Source organism: Oncorhynchus mykiss, chromosome 8 (assembly GCF_013265735.2).
Source record: "Oncorhynchus mykiss isolate Arlee chromosome 8, USDA_OmykA_1.1, whole genome shotgun sequence".
Classification (NCBI taxonomy): Eukaryota; Metazoa; Chordata; class Actinopteri; order Salmoniformes; family Salmonidae; genus Oncorhynchus; species Oncorhynchus mykiss.
Genome location: NC_048572.1, coordinates 76,315,391 through 76,335,946, shown reverse-complemented (window position 1 = coordinate 76,335,946; position 20,556 = coordinate 76,315,391). Strand labels below are relative to the sequence as shown.

The 20,556-nt window shown below is 40.4% G+C and overlaps 1 protein-coding gene across 1 annotated transcript; it reads right to left on the bottom strand.

The window, feature by feature from the left end:
• Positions 1–9,403: 9,403 nt before the first annotated feature.
• On the bottom strand, positions 9,404–14,822 carry LOC110530653 (carbonic anhydrase 4). The gene is made up of 9 exons (XM_036986282.1): positions 14,743–14,822; positions 12,828–12,894; positions 12,710–12,736; positions 12,372–12,542; positions 12,065–12,213; positions 11,354–11,449; positions 11,162–11,240; positions 10,837–11,000; positions 9,404–10,060 (listed from the first exon to the last, which is right to left on the bottom strand). Exons 2-9 carry the CDS (start codon positions 12,892–12,894, stop codon positions 9,869–9,871), a joined length of 945 nt encoding a protein of 314 aa, XP_036842177.1. The 5' UTR covers positions 14,743–14,822; the 3' UTR covers positions 9,404–9,868.
• Positions 14,823–20,556: the final 5,734 nt, after the last annotated feature.

The window sequence follows — 20,556 nt, the reverse complement described above, 5'->3', positions numbered from 1 at the left end:
CCCATCACAAGAGTAATATGCCAAACCTGTTAGGTGGATGGATTATCTTGGAAAAGGATAAATGCTCACTAACAAGTGATGTTAACAAATGTGTGCACAACGTTTGAGAGATGAGCTTTTTATGCGTATGGAAATATTTTGGGGATCTTTTATTTCAGCTTGTGATACATTGGACCATCAATTTACATGTTGCGATCATATTTCTGTTCAGTTAAGGCTATCTTACAAACTAATGTAACGTTCAACATTAAAATGAGTAACACATCCATGGGAACATTTTGAAGTTACTGTAACTACAACTTTCTTGTTATATCATACAAGTTCACATTCAAGATGGAATGTATAGTTCGTTGCTGGTGTATGTAGATTTTCACAGTTACTGTAATTAAACTGACTTTCGGCAGTTGAATTACAGCAATTGTGGATGAATGTAGATTGTAATGCCATTGATCAATGTCTCAACAAATTATTACCCAATTATCCACATCAGTGGATGCTCCTCAGAGGAGCAATGGGGGAGTACCATTGTCAGTGAAATACAGAAAAATAAAAAAGTGAATAATTAAAATAGTTAAACTTTTTAGATAAAACTGTACTAATTATATTCATGTCACCAAATATTTGATTAAAACACACTGTTTTGCAATGGTCTACAGTAGCCTCAACAGAACTCTGTTGGGTAGCACAATGGTGTAGCCAGAGGACAGCTAGTTTCAGTCCTCCTCTGAGTACATTGACTTCAATACAAAACCTAGAAGACTCACTTTTCTCTCTCCCTTCCTTAGACTTACATAGTAATTATGACAACTTCCGGAGGATTTCCATCAACATATCAGCGCTCTTGCAGCATGAATTCACATATTGTCCACCCGATCAAAGGATCAGAGAATGAATCTAGGACTGAAAGCATAATTTGTTGAGTAGTTGACTCAAAGAGAAAGACAATAGTTGAACAGTTTAACAAATTAATTTCTTCCAAAATGAAGGAGAAGCAAGAGACAGCGAGAGAGGGAGCTATATATTTTTGAATTGTATTTTGTAAGTTGGCTAGAAGTTGCAGCTAGCTAGTTTAGCCTATTCAAACACCCGGTTAAAAAAATAGTGATGCTATGTTAGCTAGTTGGCTGTGGCTATCCAACGCTGGAACTCTTCCAAGTCAAAGTAAGCTTTTGGTTTTATCAATTTATTTCCACTGGGGTGCCGCTGGTGTGGTGTAACTGCTAAACTGCTTGATGTACACTGTACTGCATGATTGTAGCGGTTTCCTAACAAGGTAGTTCTAGTAGCTATGTTGACTATGACGTTAATATGGTTAAAACAATGTTGGCTATGTGTTGCGATTAGCGGTTATGGTCTGAATGTTTGGATTGGAAAATATTTTTTTTGCATGGCCACAGACAGCTGATGTGTGTGCATTGAAGTCTACAAGAAAAGGGAAAAGGTGGGAGAAGTGCATAGATGCAAGAAGGAATTATATACTGAATAAAAATATGAACTCAACATGTAAAGTGTTTGTCCCATTGTTCATGAGCTGAAATAAAAGATCCCAGAAATGTTCTTTCAAAGATCTATTTACATCCCTGTTAGTGAGCATTTCTCCTTTGCCAAGATAATCCATCAACCTGACAGGTGTGGCATTTCAAGAAGCTGATTAAACAGCCTGATCATTAGACAGATGCACCTTGTGCTGGGAACAATAAAAGGCCTCTCTAAAAGGTGCAGTTTTGTTACACAACGACATGCCACAAATTCCTCAAGTATTGATGGAGTTTGCAATTGGCATGCAGACTGCAGGAATGTCCACCAAAGCTATTGCCAGAGAATGTAATGTTAATTTTGCTAACATAAATCTCCTCCAACGTTGTATCAGAGAATTTGGCTGTACGTCCAACCGGCCTCAAAACCTTTAATTACAGACATAAATTCTGATTGGCTGGGCCTGGCTCCCTAATGGATGGGCCTGTGCCCTCCTAGGCCCAACTGTGGCTTTGTACCTACTCATCATGTGAAATCTATAGATTTGGGCCTAATGCATTTATTTATATTTGTATGAACTGTAACACAGTAAAATTGTTGACATTTTTTCATGTTTCATTGATATTCTTGTTCAGTATATATACAACGAGCAAAGTGATCATGCGGTTTATATGTGGCTGTTAATTCTGTGTGTGTGTGTAATCAGGGGTGTAGTCATTCGCCGTATCTGTTGAAAAACCTTTCTTAATCTGAAGCAAATGGACCTAAATGGGGATATACATAACTGAACCTATCGATGTTACATTGAGCTGGGTGAATGGAATATAAATTACAGTTATCCAATCTGCTGTAACAGAACTAAGGCCATCCACATGAAAACATTTAAGTCCTCCCTCATCTTAAATGGCACCGACCGCCACTGTGTGCCCAGTGAGAGAACACGTGCACAGACACCTGTGAGAGCCATGAATCTCTGTTGTGCGCGTGTTCCACTGAAAAGTATGCTGGTGGAGTACAGTATACATGAGGGAGACTCGTGACCACAAAGACAGATTACACTCAGGAGATCAAGGACCAGATAAAATACTAATGTCATTGATTGGAATGTAAAGGCAGGAGATAGATCGGTCACCTCAGAGGAATACTCATAGCTTACTTGTGTTGAAAAGCAAGGTGTACACGACACTGTGAATTTGAACACAAATCTTTGATTGAAAATTCATTTTCATTTTAATGCAGCACCTGAAAATTAGCCAATTTGTCATTGGTTACAAGATTCTAGGCGTTTGGCCCTAGTTCCAAAAGATTATGTTTTTGGGGCTGAAATGTATTCTTGAATATGTTATTTTTAATTTGCCTTAATTACAAACTCATATGTGATCTGTAAATATGAATAAAAATGTGAAATAGTTTAGCCAAGGCACTGAGCTACCGTATATAGGGAGAAATGCGGGATCCTTCCAGGCTAGCCATGATTGGCTGAGCATATGGAGGGGTTGGATATGCCGAGAGATGAGTCCTGATTGGTCTGCCATGTCACAGGCTCTAACAGATTGCGGCTCCCCTGGTCATTCAGGTCTGAAAGTGTCACTCTTGATAATGTTGAAGAAAAAAGACTGTATAAAATAAATAACACAATTACTGAACTATAGTGTATGCAAAAAGAAAGGGAAGTCATATAATTTTATACTAATACAATTGCTCAGAGATAAGGATATTAACAATAAATACTTTTTCTCAGAAAGATAGGGGTAAATTATTGGCACCAGTGTTTTCAATACCTCACCTTGCGAGGATAATAATGTCACTGAGCCTTTTTCTAAATTGTTTCATGAGATTGGAGAACACATTGGGATCTTAGACCATTCCTCCATACAAACTCTTTCAAGATTCCTGATATCCTTCATCTGTGCTCATGGTTTGCCACCTACAATTCAAACCACAGGTTTTCAATGGGGTTCAAGTCCAGAGATTTTTTTATTTTGTGGTCCATTAATCATTTCTTTGGTGTTAATTTCATTGTTTTGCTGGAAGATAACTTTCTTTCGATGCAAATCCCAATGCAGGTGTGCATGACCAAAGGCATGACCTTAGGTGGGGTTCCAATCCAAGTGCCAATGCCATTTATCAACTCCAGGCGTTTACATTTGTTGGATTACATGAACAAAAAATTAAGTTTTTCAAACAACTTATGGTCTCATTTGAACAGCTTAGTATCTTGTTTGAATGACTTACTACGTATTTCAAAAGATATATTATTGTGTCTCGTTTGACCGACTGAACTGTTCTTTTGTAGAACGAGGCATCATTTGTTATGCAGCTTGTCAGACCGTTTAATAGTTGCTGCAGCCATTCATTCACGGATTCCATCCATTGATATGATTATTAATTGACACTTCCTTTATAGCCTAAAGCAAGGCTGCTTTTGAATGCAGAGCATGTAAGTGGTTGAGTTTGGAGAGGACAGCAGAGCGTAAAAAAAATGTGGTTGGCCTTCTCTCCCACTGCAATTTTGCTCTGGTACGGCTCAGCCACAAACTCTGGACATGCTCTGCCTAGCATGTTTTGTTTCCTTTATCACTATTGTTTCATTAGGTCTATTCAGTTGTAATGATTTAGCCTACCCCACCTACAATAGCCTATCTCTAGTTTATATTCTACTATATAACATTAGGATATATAGTTTCCATTTCGAGGGACTTCAAATGTATTAACGGATGTTTTAGTTAGCCATTACATAGGCTGTCAAATGTATTTTCGTTTTTTCTTGGAACAGAAACACCTTAATATAAATCAATTGAATTAAGCTAAAAACATCTGAAAAAAATCATAAATAATGAAGGCCAGTATCTGCTTCTTTCCATAAATAAAATGTAATCAATAATCTCAAACTGCAGCCATCAAACAACTTGCGCACAGAAGCAAGAAACAACAAGCTTCACATGTGTATTGAGCATGGGAAATGCATTCTACATATTTATAATTATTATTATAATAAAGACAGAAATATACATGTAAAAGCTTAATTGTATAAAGGAATATTATTGGGAATATAGCCATATTATAAACAAGAGAAAAGAGAAGGGAATATATTTGAAAAGCCTAAAATTGAAAAGTACATTGAGATGAAGCCGCCCCCGTGTGTCGATGCTATTTCTCCAAAAATATATGACATTTCTTAAAGTCTATTTAGCTAATTCTTTAGATTTGATGGGAGAAAGACAACAAGAAGGCGGCCAGTATGGTGCAATAAACTTGAGTAAACTATTTACAGAAAATGTTTACAAAATAATACAGCAGGTAGCCTAGTGGTTAGAGTGTGGGCCAGTAACCAGCAGGTAGCCTAGTGGTTAGAGTGTTGGGCCAGTAACCAGCAGGTAGCCTAGTGGTTAGAGTTTTGGGCCAGTAACCAGCAGGTAGCCTAGTGGTTAGAGTGTGGGCCAGTAACCAGCAGGTAGCCTAGTGGTTAGAGTGTTGGGCCAGTAACCAGCAGGTAGCCTAGTGGTTAGAGTGTTGGGCCAGTAACCAGCAGGTAGCCTAGTGGTTAGAGTGTGGGCCAGTAACCAGCAGGTAGCCTAGTGGTTAGAGTGTTGGGCCAGTAACCAGCAGGTAGCCTAGTGGTTAGAGTGTTGGGCCAGTAACCAGCAGGTAGCCTAGTGGTTAGAGTGTGGGCCAGTAACCAGCAGGTAGCCTAGTGGTTAGAGTGTTGGGCCAGTAACCAGCAGGTAGCCTAGTGGTTAGAGTGTGGGCCAGTAACCAGCAGGTAGCCTAGTGGTTAGCGTGTTGGGCCAGTAACCAGCAGGTAGCCTAGTGGTTAGAGTGTTGGGCCAGTAACCAGCAGGTAGCCTAGTGGTTAGAGCGTTGGGCCAGTAACCAGCAGGTAGCCTAGTGGTTAGAGTGTTGGGCCAGTAACCAGCAGGTAGCCTAGTGGTTAGAGTGTTGGGCCAGTAACCAGCAGGTAGCCTAGTGGTTAGAGTGTTGGGCCAGTAACCAGCAGGTAGCCTAGTGGTTAGAGTGTTGGGCCAGTAACCAGCAGGTAGCCTAGTGGTTAGAGTGTTGGGCCAGTAACCAGCAGGTAGCCTAGTGGTTAGAGTGTTGGGCCAGTAACCAGCAGGTAGCCTAGTGGTTAGAGTGTTGGGCCAGTAACCAGCAGATAGCCTAGTGGTTAGAGCGTTGGGCCAGTAACCAGCAGGTAGCCTAGTGGTTAGAGCGTTGGTCCAGTAACCAGCAGGTAGCCTAGTGGTTAGAGCGTTGGGCCAGTAACCAGCAGGTAGCCTAGTGGTTAGAGCGTTGGGCCAGTAACCAGCAGGTAGCCTAGTAGTTAGAGCGTTGGGCCAGTAACCAGCAGGTAGCCTAGTGGTTAGAGCGTTGGGCCCGTAACCAGCAGGTAGCCTAGTGGTTAGAGCGTTGGGCCAGTAACCAGCAGGTAGCCTAGTAGTTAGAGCGTTGGGCCAGTAACCAGCAGGTAGCCTAGTGGTTAGAGCGTTGGGCCCGTAACCAGCAGGTAGCCTAGTGGTTAGAGTTTTGGTCCAGTAACCAGCAGGTAGCCTAGTGGTTAGAGCGTTGGGCCAGTAACCAGCAGGTAGCCTAGTGGTTAGAGTTTTGGTCCAGTAACCAGCAGGTAGCCTAGTGGTTAGAGTGTTGGGCCAGTAACCAGCAGGTAGCCTAGTGGTTAGAGTTTTGGGCCAGTAACCAGCAGGTAGCCTAGTGGTTAGAGCGTTGGTCCAGTAACCAGCAGGTAGCCTAGTGGTTAGAGCGTTGGGCCAGTAACCAGCAGGTAGCCTAGTGGTTAGAGCTTTGGTCCAGTAACCAGCAGGTAGCCTAGTGGTTAGAGCGTTGGGCCAGTAACCAGCAGGTAGCCTAGTGGTTAGAGCGTTGGGCCAGTAAACCAGCAGGTAGCCTAGTGGTTAGAGTTTTGGGCCAGTAACCAGCAGGTAGTCTAGTGGTTAGAGCGTTGGGCCAGTAACCAGCAGGTAGCCTAGTGGTTAGAGCGTTGGGCCAGTAACCAGCAGGTAGCCTAGTGGTTAGAGCGTTGGGCCAGTAACCAGCAGGTAGCCTAGTGGTTACAGCATTGGGCCAGTAACCAGCAGGTAGCCTAGTGGTTAGAGCGTTGGGCCAGTAACCAGCAGGTAGCCTAGTGGTTAGAGCGTTGGGCCAGTAACCAGCAGGTAGCCTAGTGGTTAGAGCATTGGGCCAGTAACCAGCAGGTAGCCTAGTGGTTACAGCGTTGGCCAGTAACCAGCAGGTAGCCTAGTGGTTAGAGCGTTGGGCCAGTAACCAGCAGGAAGCCTAGTGGTTACAGCGTTGGGCCAGTAACCAGCAGGTTGTCTAGTGGTTAGAGCGTTGGGCCAGTAACCAGCAGGTAGCCTAGTGGTTACAGCGTTGGGCCAGTAACCAGCAGGTAGCCTAGTGGTTAGAGCGTTGGGCCAGTAACCAGCAGGTAGCCTAGTGGTTAGAGCGTTGGGCCAGTAACCAGCAGGTAGCCTAGTGGTTAGAGCGTTGGGCCAGTAACCAGCAGGTAGCCTTGTGGTTAGAGTGTTGGGCCAGTAACCAGCAGGTAGCCTAGTGGTTAGAGCATTGGGCCAGTAACCAGCAGGTAGCGTAGTGGTTAGAGTGTTGGGTCAGTAACCAGCAGGTAGCCTAGTGGTTAGAGCGTTGGGCCAGTAACCAGCAGGTACCCTAGTGGTTAGAGCGTTGGGCCAGTAACTGAAAGTTTGCTAGATCAAATCCCTGAGCTGATGAGGTAAAAAAATCTGTTGTTCTGCCCCTGAACAAGGCAGTTAATCCATTGTTCCTAGGCTGTCATTGTAAATAAGAATGTTTTCTTAACTGACTATCACATATCTTTCAGCCATGTTGGATGGGCCGTTGATACTGGCATTACCTAGAATGCGGTGGGTTTGCTAAACACCCACATTGCGATCAGCTGATGGTTGATCAAGTGTTCATTGCCTTTAATGGAAATGTCTGTTAGAGAACTTATTTCAGACACTTATTTGCAGGCTTGTTCTAGTATCTATGGGGTCTATTTGTCAAGTCTATTCTACTCTCATGGCATACCGGCATGTACCTTTAGACCTAAGATTTAGCTCAGGTAGACTATATGTATGTTTTAAATGATCATGTCACTCTCACTGTGGACGCTGTGCACTCTGCAGATGCTGCTGCTGAGCAGTATCAGTAGGACTATTTAGGTGGTTACCTAGCTAACGTTTAGTTGCGGTTTTGGGGGATTTGTTTGGATAGTGTATTTACTGCCTGCTCTTCTCTCTGCACAATGTCTTCTGTTATATAACCATTAATATCTTTTCTATTACAATTTCAGTCAGGAAAATTCAGCCTTTTCTTATCATGTTCCAATAGCAGTGATGCAGTTCATATTGGGCATCAGGACCCTTCGCTGTGTAACATTATGCTTTTCCAGAGGCGATACTTATGGGTTCTTCAGTATGAAATACACTAAATGTTCCTTCCCTTTAGTCTTGCATGATGTTATGTTTCCATAATGAATATATATTCTCATACACCCGTAGATGAATTAATTTGCATGGAACATCAGCTGTCATCACCATAACTAACACTGCTTTGTCCTCTCTTTCATGTTGTGCTGCTTGGATGCTGAGCATGGGCGAATCTCTTTTCAACATTGATGCTGGTAACCAATGACTAGATACTGGAACTAATCACAGCTCTGGTTCCTTCGACAGCACTGCGGGCTAGCTCTGAGCTATGGGCTGCCCAATTCGACATTGGCGCTGCTACTGCTTCTCATGGGCCAATGATCCTCTGCTGCTACAACATTACATATGATTGATTCTGAGATAGTGGAACCTACATGAGTTCCTGCAGTATTGCTGTATGATCATGATTGCGTCAGCCAAGTGGTCCAGTAGCTATGTTGCATAGGTAGAATATCCTGATATGTCAATATGACAGCTCTTCGTGCCTCAGTGAAGCCATTCGGCGGTGCAACTTAATGCCGGCGGTTGGCTAGGTTCATGGCAAGCGGATTCACACTATGTACAGTTGCCTAATTATTTAGGTAGAATATTTCTGATGTACTAAGATGACAGCTCATCTTCCCTCATCTAGGGTACCCGGCCATGTGTATCTTGGCCAGGTCGCAGTTGTAAATGAGAACTTGTTCTCAACTAGCCTACCTGGTTCAATAAAGGTGAAATAAAATAAAAAATACAACAAATATGAGAAATTGACTTACTGCTACATTAGCTCATGCTACATGTAGTTAGCTTCCACACAGAGGCCTAGTAGACGGTCATGTATTGATAGTGATAATGACCTTCGGTGGTCTATTGAGAGCTCTATATGGCAATGAGTTTACCTGCCAGTACCATGCCTCATTTAGTTCGCTATGAAGACGTCAGGTGTGGTCAATAGCCTACATGTTGCTGTCTTTACTGGCTACTTGATATAAAGAACCTTGCACACAGCTGCAGGTGGTTGGCTGGATTATACTGCTTAACGCCCTAGAGTCGATTTCCGCAGCCCCTTAGAAATTGAATTAGCATAATAATAAAAAATCCCCATCAAAATCAATACTACCTTGGATGTGTGCTTAGTTGCAATCAAACCAAGTCATTAAAGTCTGTCGGTGGTCTGAGTACTTGGAGGAACTGTAATACAGAAACCAGCTATACTCGGAATGTACACCGTTTCTATTGGTGTGTATTCTCATAGATGTTTTTATTCTACTGAAAATGTTAAATGAATACCTGAATTCCTTTCTTCCTCAGTATTATATATGTGCAACTTATAACATTGTAGGTGCTATACCGCTTTGATCGGAAGTGACTTAAAGGATTGTGACATGTATTTTGAAGCATGTTGCCATAGCCCCTACCACTCCCATTGTTTCACCAGCAGCGATGCTCATGTGGAGTTAGGAAAAAAATAACACTGAGTCATATTTTGTGTCAATGTCTCTTAGGATCACTTTTAAAAGTGAATTGAACAACCTTTTTAAATGGCAGTCATTTTTACAATATTCACATGACAACATTAATATTTACTGCAAAATTCTGAAAACGAAATGATACTTTAATCAAATGATGATAAATATGATGTTTGTACTAAGGTTGATTGTACTCAAGCTGCACATTATATACAGGAAAACCCTTGTTTTCTTTTTGAAAAAAAAAACTGTTTGTTTAGGTCATTTTATATCAGATAACATTCATTACATTTCTAAATAATGATGTTTTGAAAATAAATAAGTTTAACACATTTCGCTATGATTGTTGCTTATTCCAATAGTTTCTCCTTGGGGTCAAGATGACCCTTGTTGGTAATCGATATAAGGAAAATATGTTGGTAGATTGAGGGTTCATGGAGATATGGCAATGCACTTCAGGTAAGGAGTATTTCGCCGTCACTAAACCCTCAGCAGCATCCAGGCCAGGGCCATGAGGCCCAGAGAGGAGCACATTGTGGAAGCCCCCGACGCTGGACGGCCCTGGGTCGTCACCACCCAGTCGTTGACAGGCTGGATGCTCCTGAAGACGTTGGTCATCAAGGCAGAGGTGGAGTTGTGGTCAATGTGCAATGTTGTACTGAAGAGATCAATCTGAGGGGAAAAGGTTAATTAATTTCAGATAGGATCATAGACATAAGTGTGACATCAAGCTGGCCCAATGGCTTTACCCACTGGGCACAAATGTCAGTTCAACATCTAGTTTTGATTGAGCTGCCAAATAACGTGAAATCAACTAAACTTTGAGGCAATTGCTCTCCAAGTAAATACATAAATAGATCACAAAAACAACAACTTTAAGGCATGTCATTTCATTCCGGTTAAAAATGTGATTAAAATAAGAAATGTATTATATGTGTGTAGATATGCCGTACATCCTGTTGCATGACATTTCCTGCACAGCATGTCATGCTAACTTTTAGAGTATTACAGTTTTTTCTAAAGTTTGTAATCGCCACGTTAAATTATCCGACTTGATTTGCCCTAACAAAAAATGTAGCAACCCCTATAAAAAAGTCCTTTAATTATAATCCACATAACAATACACATTTCCTTTTGCTGCAGGTCTATTTCCTGCTGTTTGAAACTGGCTCAAATTATTAAGATATCGGATCTTTATGTTCATGACTTCTTGAAGAGACAATTAACACGTCACAATCTCTTTTGTTGGACCACCCCAGATGAAAGATCATGTTTGGTAATATTCTTGAATCATTACTTTTATAATGTTTCATAAGCAGAATAAATAAAGGTGGATCCTGCACTTAAAGATAATTGAATACAGTCCATGTTTATTGTCGGAGCTATGAATATTTTCTGGTAAGTAGAAATGGTGTCCAGGTTCTGGGGAAATTGTTGCACAAACTCACCAAGTCCTGGCTGACTTTGATAGGGTCCTTGAACACGGTCCAAACTACAGCCTCGTTGCAATTTGGAGTGGTCAGGGAGCCAAGGTAACGGTAGTATTTGCTACGGTCCACCCCATCCAGGAGCTCATCCAATGAAATAGCATGAGTAATGTTTACAATATCATCTTGAGGAAGAGAGAACGAAAAAACGTAAATAAAATCATATGCTACTGAAATTGAACAAGAAAATTACTAATTTTGAATTCAAAGAGAAAACTAATGCCAAATCCTCTTCCAAACTTTATTTTGAGGAAGTAGTCAGAACCAGTCAAATCTCTCCTCTCACCTTTTAGTGTGATGTTGGCCAAGTAGGATGTCAGAGTATTCCAGGCTGCTGGTGAACCAGTTGCATTACCTGGCATGGCCTGTTTGAAAAACAAAGACTTTAGTCATAAAAAACAGCAATAAAACATGTAAATGCCTAATCTACTGTAAAAAAATGGATGCCATTTCTATGAAGGTTAAAGCATCCTCTCACCTCTATGAAGAAGCCAAGAGCAGCGAGTCCCGTGCTGTCTGCAACGGCCGTGGTCGTGTTACCGTCGTGCGAAGACTTGGCATTTACTATGTGCAACTGAAAGGTGGAGCATAACAGTAAAAAGTTATCTGAATCCATTGGGAAATTAAAACGTTGTAATGATACATTTAAAAAGGTAGACTACAATCTGCTATATATACAGCTGTTCAAGGGTCATTTAAATGAATGATATATATATGCCCACTGATTCTTAAGGAATAGAACTTATAAATGCCTCATGAGCTCAGTACAACAGTCAGATTATTACACCATTTATGAATATGAGATTGGTTACATCTCCGCACCTGTCAGCTTTCTAGTAAACCAAGTGTTGGGGCTGCAGTTGAGCTGGGGGGGAATTAATTAATTCTGGACTAAGGCTAAATGAAGACCTTGACATTGATCCATTGCAGTGTGGTATATGTGCATCAGTATGAGAAGTGTCACCCAATGATAAATGGGCTAAATTCAGAATCTTAATCCTTCTCCCAAAGTGTACTAATACACTTCCACACATTAATTTAATAGGAATGGATTAGTGCTTGGAATATGGTGGGAAACTACCTCCAGGCATGCTTGCACTAATCCTTGAAGGGGGTGGGGGGGGGGGGGGGGGGACACTAATGGAGAAAGGTTAAGAATGCAGTAATGTTGTGTTGAACCTTCTCATACCTCCATGGGGTAGCGGGTTCCATCCACTGTGTGCTCTGACCCAGGTACTGAGGTACCATTCCCCCAGTGGAGGTGAAACTGCAGGCTGTCATAGGCCTCAGACAGTGCCCCACCTGTAACCTGGACACCACTTGTCAGTTCCACTTTGACTGAAAGAAAGAGAGGAGGAACAATAGGAGAGGAATTGGTTACATTTTGCACATAAGGGTTCCTGGTTTGGTTCATACATTATCCACAAGTGGGACTTAGTGTGTATGGATTGAGAAAGCAAGAAAGCAAGAAAGCAAGAGAAAGCAATTCTCCTCACCAGTTTTGCCAGTGTTCTTGATATTCTTCATTGTATAATTGTCTCCGTATTTGGTGAAGGTGAAGGCAGTCAGGGTTTCATCGCCCACTGCTGATGCAGAGACAATGTTGATGGGAGACTGACGGGATCCATTGCAATGTTCACTGGCAATGGTGGACCAGGTGGTGTCATCTTAACATGGAATCAATCATACCATGGTGTCAATGTACCATCGTTTTATAAGGGTCATATAATATGCTAATAAATCAATTCTCTAGTGTATTATCCACTGCTATCGCAATCACTTCAATTTGTGAGTAGAAATTACACTGTAACCAGTGGGTAAAATCAATACTTACCACAACTAGGATCATGGTAACACCACACTGTTACAATTGAAGAAGGGAAAAAGTTATGCAGAGTCACAACATTGATAGAAGAGTCACAGTCCAACAAAATAATAGAATAATCACTTACAACCGCCTGCAGCACCGTATGTAGTGGGGACAAAGAGTGTCGCAACGATAACCACAAGTTGATTCATCTGAAAGCGAGATAAAGGCAATTATGAATGGAGAGACCACTAAAAGCACCGACCAACACAAGACATCCATGCACTTAGAAAAGTGGTTGAAATTTGGTCAGTCCGCCCTGGTCTTAATTCTCTTCATCCACAACGTCCACAAACGTAGATGTCTAGGATTGGTTCCGATTTGGTCGAATCCGTACTGGCCTTGATTTGACCCAAATATAGGCATTGATATTTCACAAGTTTGGACACTACTGTAGTCTACTATGCTCTACTGTACTGTGCTCTCCAAACTTGTGAAACATGGACATCTATGATTGGTTCAGATTTGGTCCAGACCGACCCAAAACAATTTGGTCTTGTTTGGCGGCGGAGGTCATTAGTATAATACCCAGTGTGCTTTGAACATGTTAATTGTTATATATTGGTCATTTAGAAGATCCTTATCCAAAGTGACTTACAGTTGGTGCAATCAACTAAGGGAGATAAACAACCACATACAATATCACAGTCCTAGTGAGTAGGGGTGTTAACCCCGGTGTCCTGGCTGCAGATCTTAATTTGACCCAGATAGGATTTTTACATACCAAATAACCACATCATATGTTATAGCAATCCGTCAGTCGATGACAGTCTTTAACATGGCATTGGTTAATGCATGCAACATCTAAGCAGGGGAACGCGACCAAAATGTATTTTGGGAAAGGCTGGCATTAAAACTCCTCCTTTATCTGTTGTTGGACATCTGTCAGGTTCTCCAGCAACACTGAATCTTTTTTGTTTACTTTGTGTGCATCCAAGAAGCAAACATGAGTAAATAGACGTGTTTTGTTTGACTGTTTTCACTGATGCGGGTGATTGTTTTGAGTTGACTCATGATTGTTTGTAAATGTATATACGGCTCCCGGAGCACATTTTCCATTGTTATGTTGGCGGGTAAAGTATCGAGCTGATTACTCCGTTTCCTATCTCTTTTATTTTTGAATTCATTCTGTTAATTAGAAATAATTATTTCTGGTCTGAGTTATGACATGAGTTAGAATAAATGATGTCATGTTGAAACTACCTTGATGAATTCTGATTGTTTGCCATTATTGAATAGTGACTATCTTTATGGTTTGATTTATGCTTTATGGCATTTTATTTATTATTGTTTGTTCTCAGATTTTCATTCCAGCACACTCTGAATCAATTAAAAGTCAACAACAGTGAGACTAACCAACTCTGTGACTTTCCTTCTGCCAAACCTTATTAGTTCATCAATTTCTTCTCCTGGCCTAACCAGTCCCCCTGGCCTAACCAGTCACCCGAGTGCCAACACTCATTTTTAAAAACGTTTCTGTAACCGTTGTTGAAGTGTTCTGTTGGTTCTTCAGAACTTTGCACATGACCACTGCCAGTTCTGATGCTTTTGGGCAAGTGACAGATTTGAGCAATTTTAAATATTCCATAGGCCTACTGCGATCTTTTATTCCACACTGAAGTCCTATATTACTTGGAAATGTTACTTTTGAACATGCACATAATGCTTTCTTTGTTGACATGTATATATAAGTGATTATGTATGGCTGAAATATGGCCGTAGAAACAATTACCAAAACAATGTATTTTCGATACCCCAACCTCACACTCTTTGTAATTCATCCCTTGGTAAACTACTAGGAAGCATGAAAACAAAAAAAATGAATAAACACTGACTTCCCATCACATGATTTGGCATAAATGCAGTGAAACAGCTGTAACTTCTTAGCCCAGCCTAGTCAATGAGATGTGTGTCACTTCAAACATACCATATCTTAAAAGCCGGTCATATTATTCCATAAATGTATATGTATGTTAGCATCAATGCCAGAATCATCTTACCTTAAAGCCACACCTGTCTTCACCTCTCAGTCCTGTGCGCTCAGCCTCCCATCCTTCCTCTTTATATTCAGTGGCACACCTCAACTAGAAATAATAAACACACCTCCTTTTTTAACTCAGCCGTGGGTTTCAAGTTGTGTGTTCAAAATTGTGTAATACTGTAAAAACAACGCCCATTTGGAAAGCAGAAGGTTAGGTGAGCTTTGCCAGGAAAATGTATGCAGTACCTGTGACAATGACAATAATGAAAGATTAAATTCGACCTTAAGAAAAATGAAACAGTCAGCTTTAGCAAACTCCAAAATCTTGGCTTCAGACTAGTCCTCATAGCAGCACAACCAGTCAACCTAGATAAAGTGACATGATTTAACAGTAGGCTATTTGGTCTACAGTTCATCATAGTGTTTTAAACTATACAACAGCTTCAGACAAAATACATCCAAAATGGAACATTATTTGCAACCTGACATAGAAACAAACTGCATAGATGAACATATAGATTGGGGGAATCTCTTCACACACCTTGACTCCCTTTTGAATAGAAGGATGTTTGCTCTTCTCAGAAGAAAAATTGTCCTGCTCCAAAAGAAGTGTTCCTCCTTCCTCCTTTCCAGCCTTCCTGACCTTACTAAAATTCAAACCCTGTTTATGTGTTAATTGCTCTACAACAAAGTTTCTTAGTGTCCAACAAGCTTTCTCTACCCTTAACCTTGTTCTGAACACCTCCAAAACAAGGTCATGTGGTTTGGTAAGAAGAATGCCCATCTTGCCCATCTAATGCCCATCTAGTCACCTCATACATGTACTTGGGAGTATGGCTAGACGGTACACTGTCCTTCTCTCAGCACATATTAAAGTTACAGGCTAAAGTTACATCTAGACTTGGTTTCCTCTATCGTAATCGTTCCTCTTTCATCCCAGCTGCCAAACTAACCCTGATTCAGATGACCATCCTACTGTCATGACGTTGCCCTCTTTGGGTACAGCGAGCACTCTGCTCCTACAACCAGACTGCTGTGGTCAGGGAGAGGTCGTAAATTCCTGAGGAGAGGATCTCCTCATGGCCACACAGTATAACGACAGAGTGAATTTTCATAGAGAACAAAGGAATTTCTTCTACATCACAGAACTTGAGGTCCGAACAACATTAATGTTCCAGGGGAAGGTATAAAATATTGGTGAAGAATCCAGCCACGAACTGGTCCGTTTGTTACATTTTGGTGAGGCTCATGGGAGACGGTGCGTCCACATTACCATAACGCTGTTTATATAATAGCCTCAGATACGGGGTTTACATCTAATTGTTGTTGTCGTGGACATTTCCTCTATTTACCAAATCATGGGAGCAAACCACAACACAAATCAGAGTTAGTTTTTAAAGTCCATCTTTAATTATATGAGCTCTATCACAAACCTGTGACTCTCAGACAATTCAGTGTGTCTAACAATGAATTCCCTGAGAGCCCCTTCTACATTTCAAATGAGGTCCTTTATAGCAAAGACACACACAGGATAAGACAGCATCGGCATAATTCATCGTTCAGCTTTGTCTCCTTTCTCAAACTCAGAACCATAAACCAATCCTCCATATCAACAGGCATATATCAAATTGTCATTTAGATACAACCAACTCTAAATACAACCAATCCTATCTTGACAAGATCACAGAGACACACTGACCGGCACACAGACATTGTGGAGCCAAGAGATACACGCTTGACCTCTCCCCTCTCTCTAGCCCAAACAACTTAGTCTTGACGTAGAACAGATACTGCAAACCCTGCCACAGTATTATACAAAAATAACATTATTGATGAGAAGTAACTTACAAACATATGATGACTATAAAACATCTTACATATGTTACCAACAAATTCTGATTATTCCACGACATTGTATAAGATGAATGAGTGAGGATGATACTGTTGGTAAAATTGTGTAATGTGATTTTGGACTGTTTATTGAAGGAAACTCCAATTCCCTTTTGAGTTCAACTAAATCAGAGGACCGCCCATGAGCCCAGTTAGGTCGGACATCCTGGGACAGGCCCTTTTCTGCAATTCCGAATAAAACCCCAATTTTGAGAAATTCTCAGTAGACCATGTTTCTCTCAATCACGGGAGGACAAAGATTGCAGACCATTGCTGAATCTTTTAACCATACCACGTGGTTAAACTCTTAGACTATTGATACCGACAGAATAAAACAAGTATTTGATATTAATTACTAGTCTGCAGCTAGGAATTCAGTATCATTGAACGCTAAGAACGACAACCGCCGAAACATCTATTCTATAACAAATGAAAGAATGTCACTCTGAACAATCCACTCTGTCATGACATTGGCCTGGGAGGGGGTAGGTTTATGACAGTCATAAATACCTTTTCTCCGTATTCCCCAAGGTGTCTACAGCATTGTGACTTAGTTTTACACATTTATGTTGAAGAATACCGTAAGCGGCTACATTGTGCAAGTGGTCACCTGATGGCTCTCAGAGTGATTCTCGCGTAAAATACAGAGGTAGCCATTATTCCAATCGGTCCTACTGAAAAATCAATTGTCCCGGTGGATATATTATCAAATAGATATTTGAAAAACACCTTGAGGATTGATTATAAACAACGTTTGCCATGTTTCTGTCGATATTATGGAGCTAATTTGGAATATTTTTGGGCGTTTTCGTGACTGCAATTTCCGGGCGATTTCTCAGCCAAACGTGAAGAACAAACGGAGCTATTTCGCCTACAAAAATTATATTTTTGGAAAAAAGGAACATTGGCTATCTAATTGGGAGTCTCGTGAGTGAAAACATCCGAAGCTTATCAAAGGTAAACAATTTAATTTGATTGCTTTTCTGATTTCCGTGACCAAGTTACCTGCTGCTAGCTGGACGAAATGCTATGCTAGGCTATCGATAAACTTACACAAATGCTTGTCTAGCTTTGGCTGTAAAGCATATTTTGAAAATCTGAGATGACAGGGTGATTATCAAAAGGCTAAGCTGTGTCTCAATATATTTCACTTGTGATTTTCATGAATAGAAACATTTTCTAGGAATATTTATGTCCGTTGCGTTATGCTAATTAGTGTCAGTCGATGATTATGCTCCCAGACCCAGGATGGGGAGTCACTTAAACCCAATTTTGTATTACTGATTCAAATTGTTAGCCAGGGTTCATGCAGATAACCAAGAATTTACAACTTTCAAATGAGACTGAATTAAGATGACAATTAATATTGACTGCTATTGATGTAAAATATTACTAGGTCTTTAAGAGTTTATTCGGAAGATAACAGCTCTATAAATATTATTTTGTGGTGCCCGACTCTCTAGTTAATTACATTTACATGATTAGCTCAATCAGGTAATATTAATTACGGAGATATTATTTTAGAGAATAGCATGTCATATCAGTTAATCCGGCATAGCCAAAGACACGACAACTCTAACCACGACAGAGATAGAGAGCGAGAGAGAGAGAGGACGAAAACTCTCCAACAGAAACTAACTTTTCAACAAAGATCAAGACGACACACTGAGCGTAAATATATATATTGATTGCAATTGTTCCCGAATGAATGAGCATTCATGTGTAAAGGATTAGCATTTCAATTGTTATAATTATTACCTCTGTAGTGACTTCTTAGTCGACCCCCACTTCCCTTTTGTCTAACAAGCCTCCATGTCGGTTTAGCCCACTAGGGCACATTCTAAAATATCTTAACCATATTTACTTTTGTTTTGTTTATGTGTTTCTGTGAATTACTTAGTTAGTAATAAATAAATTATTTAAGATCATTTATGTATGGATGACTCATAGTGATGACTGGGTTCGTGCAGATAACCAACAATTTACGACGTTTGGAATGAGACTAAAGTGAGGTAAATTAAATCTTTCATTAATCAGAAGACTATTGATTAAATATAAAAATATCTGAAAGGTTATTTTAGGAAATGATAACTTTGTAACCTGAATATTTTCCTTGGTGCCCCGACTTCCTAGTTAATTACAGTTACATGATTAATCAGTTTGATCGCGTAATACTAATTACAGAGAATCTTTGATAAAAACTAAAAGTCTTCATTTAATGATAGTAGAGACACGACACTACCCATGCAAGATTACGGAGACATACTTTATCGATCGGCAGGTAAGGGTACTCTCGAGCAGCTAGATGTTCTTTACCATTTAGCCATCAGATTTGCCACCAATGCTCCTTAAATGACACATCACTGCACTCTATTCTCTTCTGTAAACTGGTCATCTCTGTATACCCGTCGCCCTCATCCTCCACATAAAACACCCGTTCTGCCAGTCATTCTGTTAAAGGTCCCCAAAGCACACACATCCCTGGGACGCTCCTCTTTTCAGTTTGCTGCCGCTAGCGATTTTAATGAGCTGCAAAAAACACTCAAACTGGACAGTTTTATTTCAATCTCTTCATTTAAAGACACAATCATGGACACTTACTGACAGTTGTGGCTGCTTTGTGTGATGTATTGTTGCCTCTACCTTCTTGCCCTTTGGGCTGTTGTCTGTGCCCATAATGTTTGTACCATGTTGTGTCGCTACTATGTTGTTATGTTGTGTTGCTACCATGCTGTGTTGTCATGTGTTACTGCCTTGCTATGTTGTTGTCTTAGGTCTCTGTTTATGTAGTGTTGTGTTGTCTCTCTTGTTGTGATGTGTGTTTTGTCCTCTATTTATATTGTATTTATTTATTTATTTTAATCCCAGGCCCTGTCCTCGCAGGACGCCTTTTGCCTTTTGGTATGCCGTCATTGTAAATAAGAATTTGTTTTTAACTAACTTGCCAAGTTAAATAAATACAAATAAATAAATACGTCCCTGCCTGTCAAATATGTTAATCTGCAGTACTGAAATTTCCACAAAAGAATGTTGTTTGATAACGTTCTCTGAACTATTTGAGATCATTCCCAATGTCAAGCCAGTTGCAGAATGTTCCTAGAACATTACAATATTTGAAATAAAATTAATAGAACATTTAGGAAACCTTCTGTTATAGTAATGAAATACCAAGAAATAAAGTTTTTTGTGTGCTGAGAATTCTGAGAATGTTCCAAATCCAAGCAACTATCCTGCACCTTTACTAGAAAGTTGTGGGAAGGTTGTACTCAAACTAACCATAGGACAACCACGTTCTCACCAAACTCTGATAAATATTTGGTTCTCAGAACGTTATGTTCAAGCTTGGTTGTCTCCACCTTTTCCATTCAAGTGCGACCTACACTACACACTGATATGAACTGTGGGAAAAATAAAAAAATAACAAAGTATTGAATAGAAGCAAGGAAACCCAGGCAGACACCATTATGTGCTAATTGAATCAATCATCTCTGAAATTTTTATGAGAAAACTGGTTCTGTATTTGATTTGTAGATCCTGTAGATTTGTAGATCCTGTTGAAGATGCATGTCAATACGTTGGCAAATATAGCCCCAGTTTACGGAGTTTGCTACCAATGATGACTGTAAACTAAGCCAGGACATAACGTAAATAAAAAAATGCAATGTACTTGAGAGGTATGATTGATAAATTCATTGTAGTGTTGCCTTAGTTACTGCTCATATTTCTATGTTGTAGCTTGGCTGACAAAACTTGCATAGTACACAGAAAGGGAGAGCAGTGACACACTGATCTGGACAGGAGTCTTTGTTAGTGCAGTATTCATGCAGAATTTAGCTTGAGCTTAGATTGGTTCTCTCAACAACAACAAAAAGTCCTGTGGGCTTGAGACCTCTCGTTGTATGGATTTGAAAATCCAACAGTTGTATTGGAAGGGTGCAGCGCT

Coding starts and splice junctions, on each gene's coding strand:
- LOC110530653 (XM_036986282.1), bottom strand. CDS start 12,894: ATGAATCAACTTGTGGTTATCGTTGCGACACTCTTTGTCCCCACTACA. Junction 12,543..12,709: donor TTACCATGATCCTAGTTGTG/GTAAGTATTGAT, acceptor TTCCATGTTAAG/ATGACACCACCTGGTCCACC. Junction 11,450..12,064: donor GAACCCGCTACCCCATGGAG/GTATGAGAAGGT, acceptor TCCACCTTTCAG/TTGCACATAGTAAATGCCAA.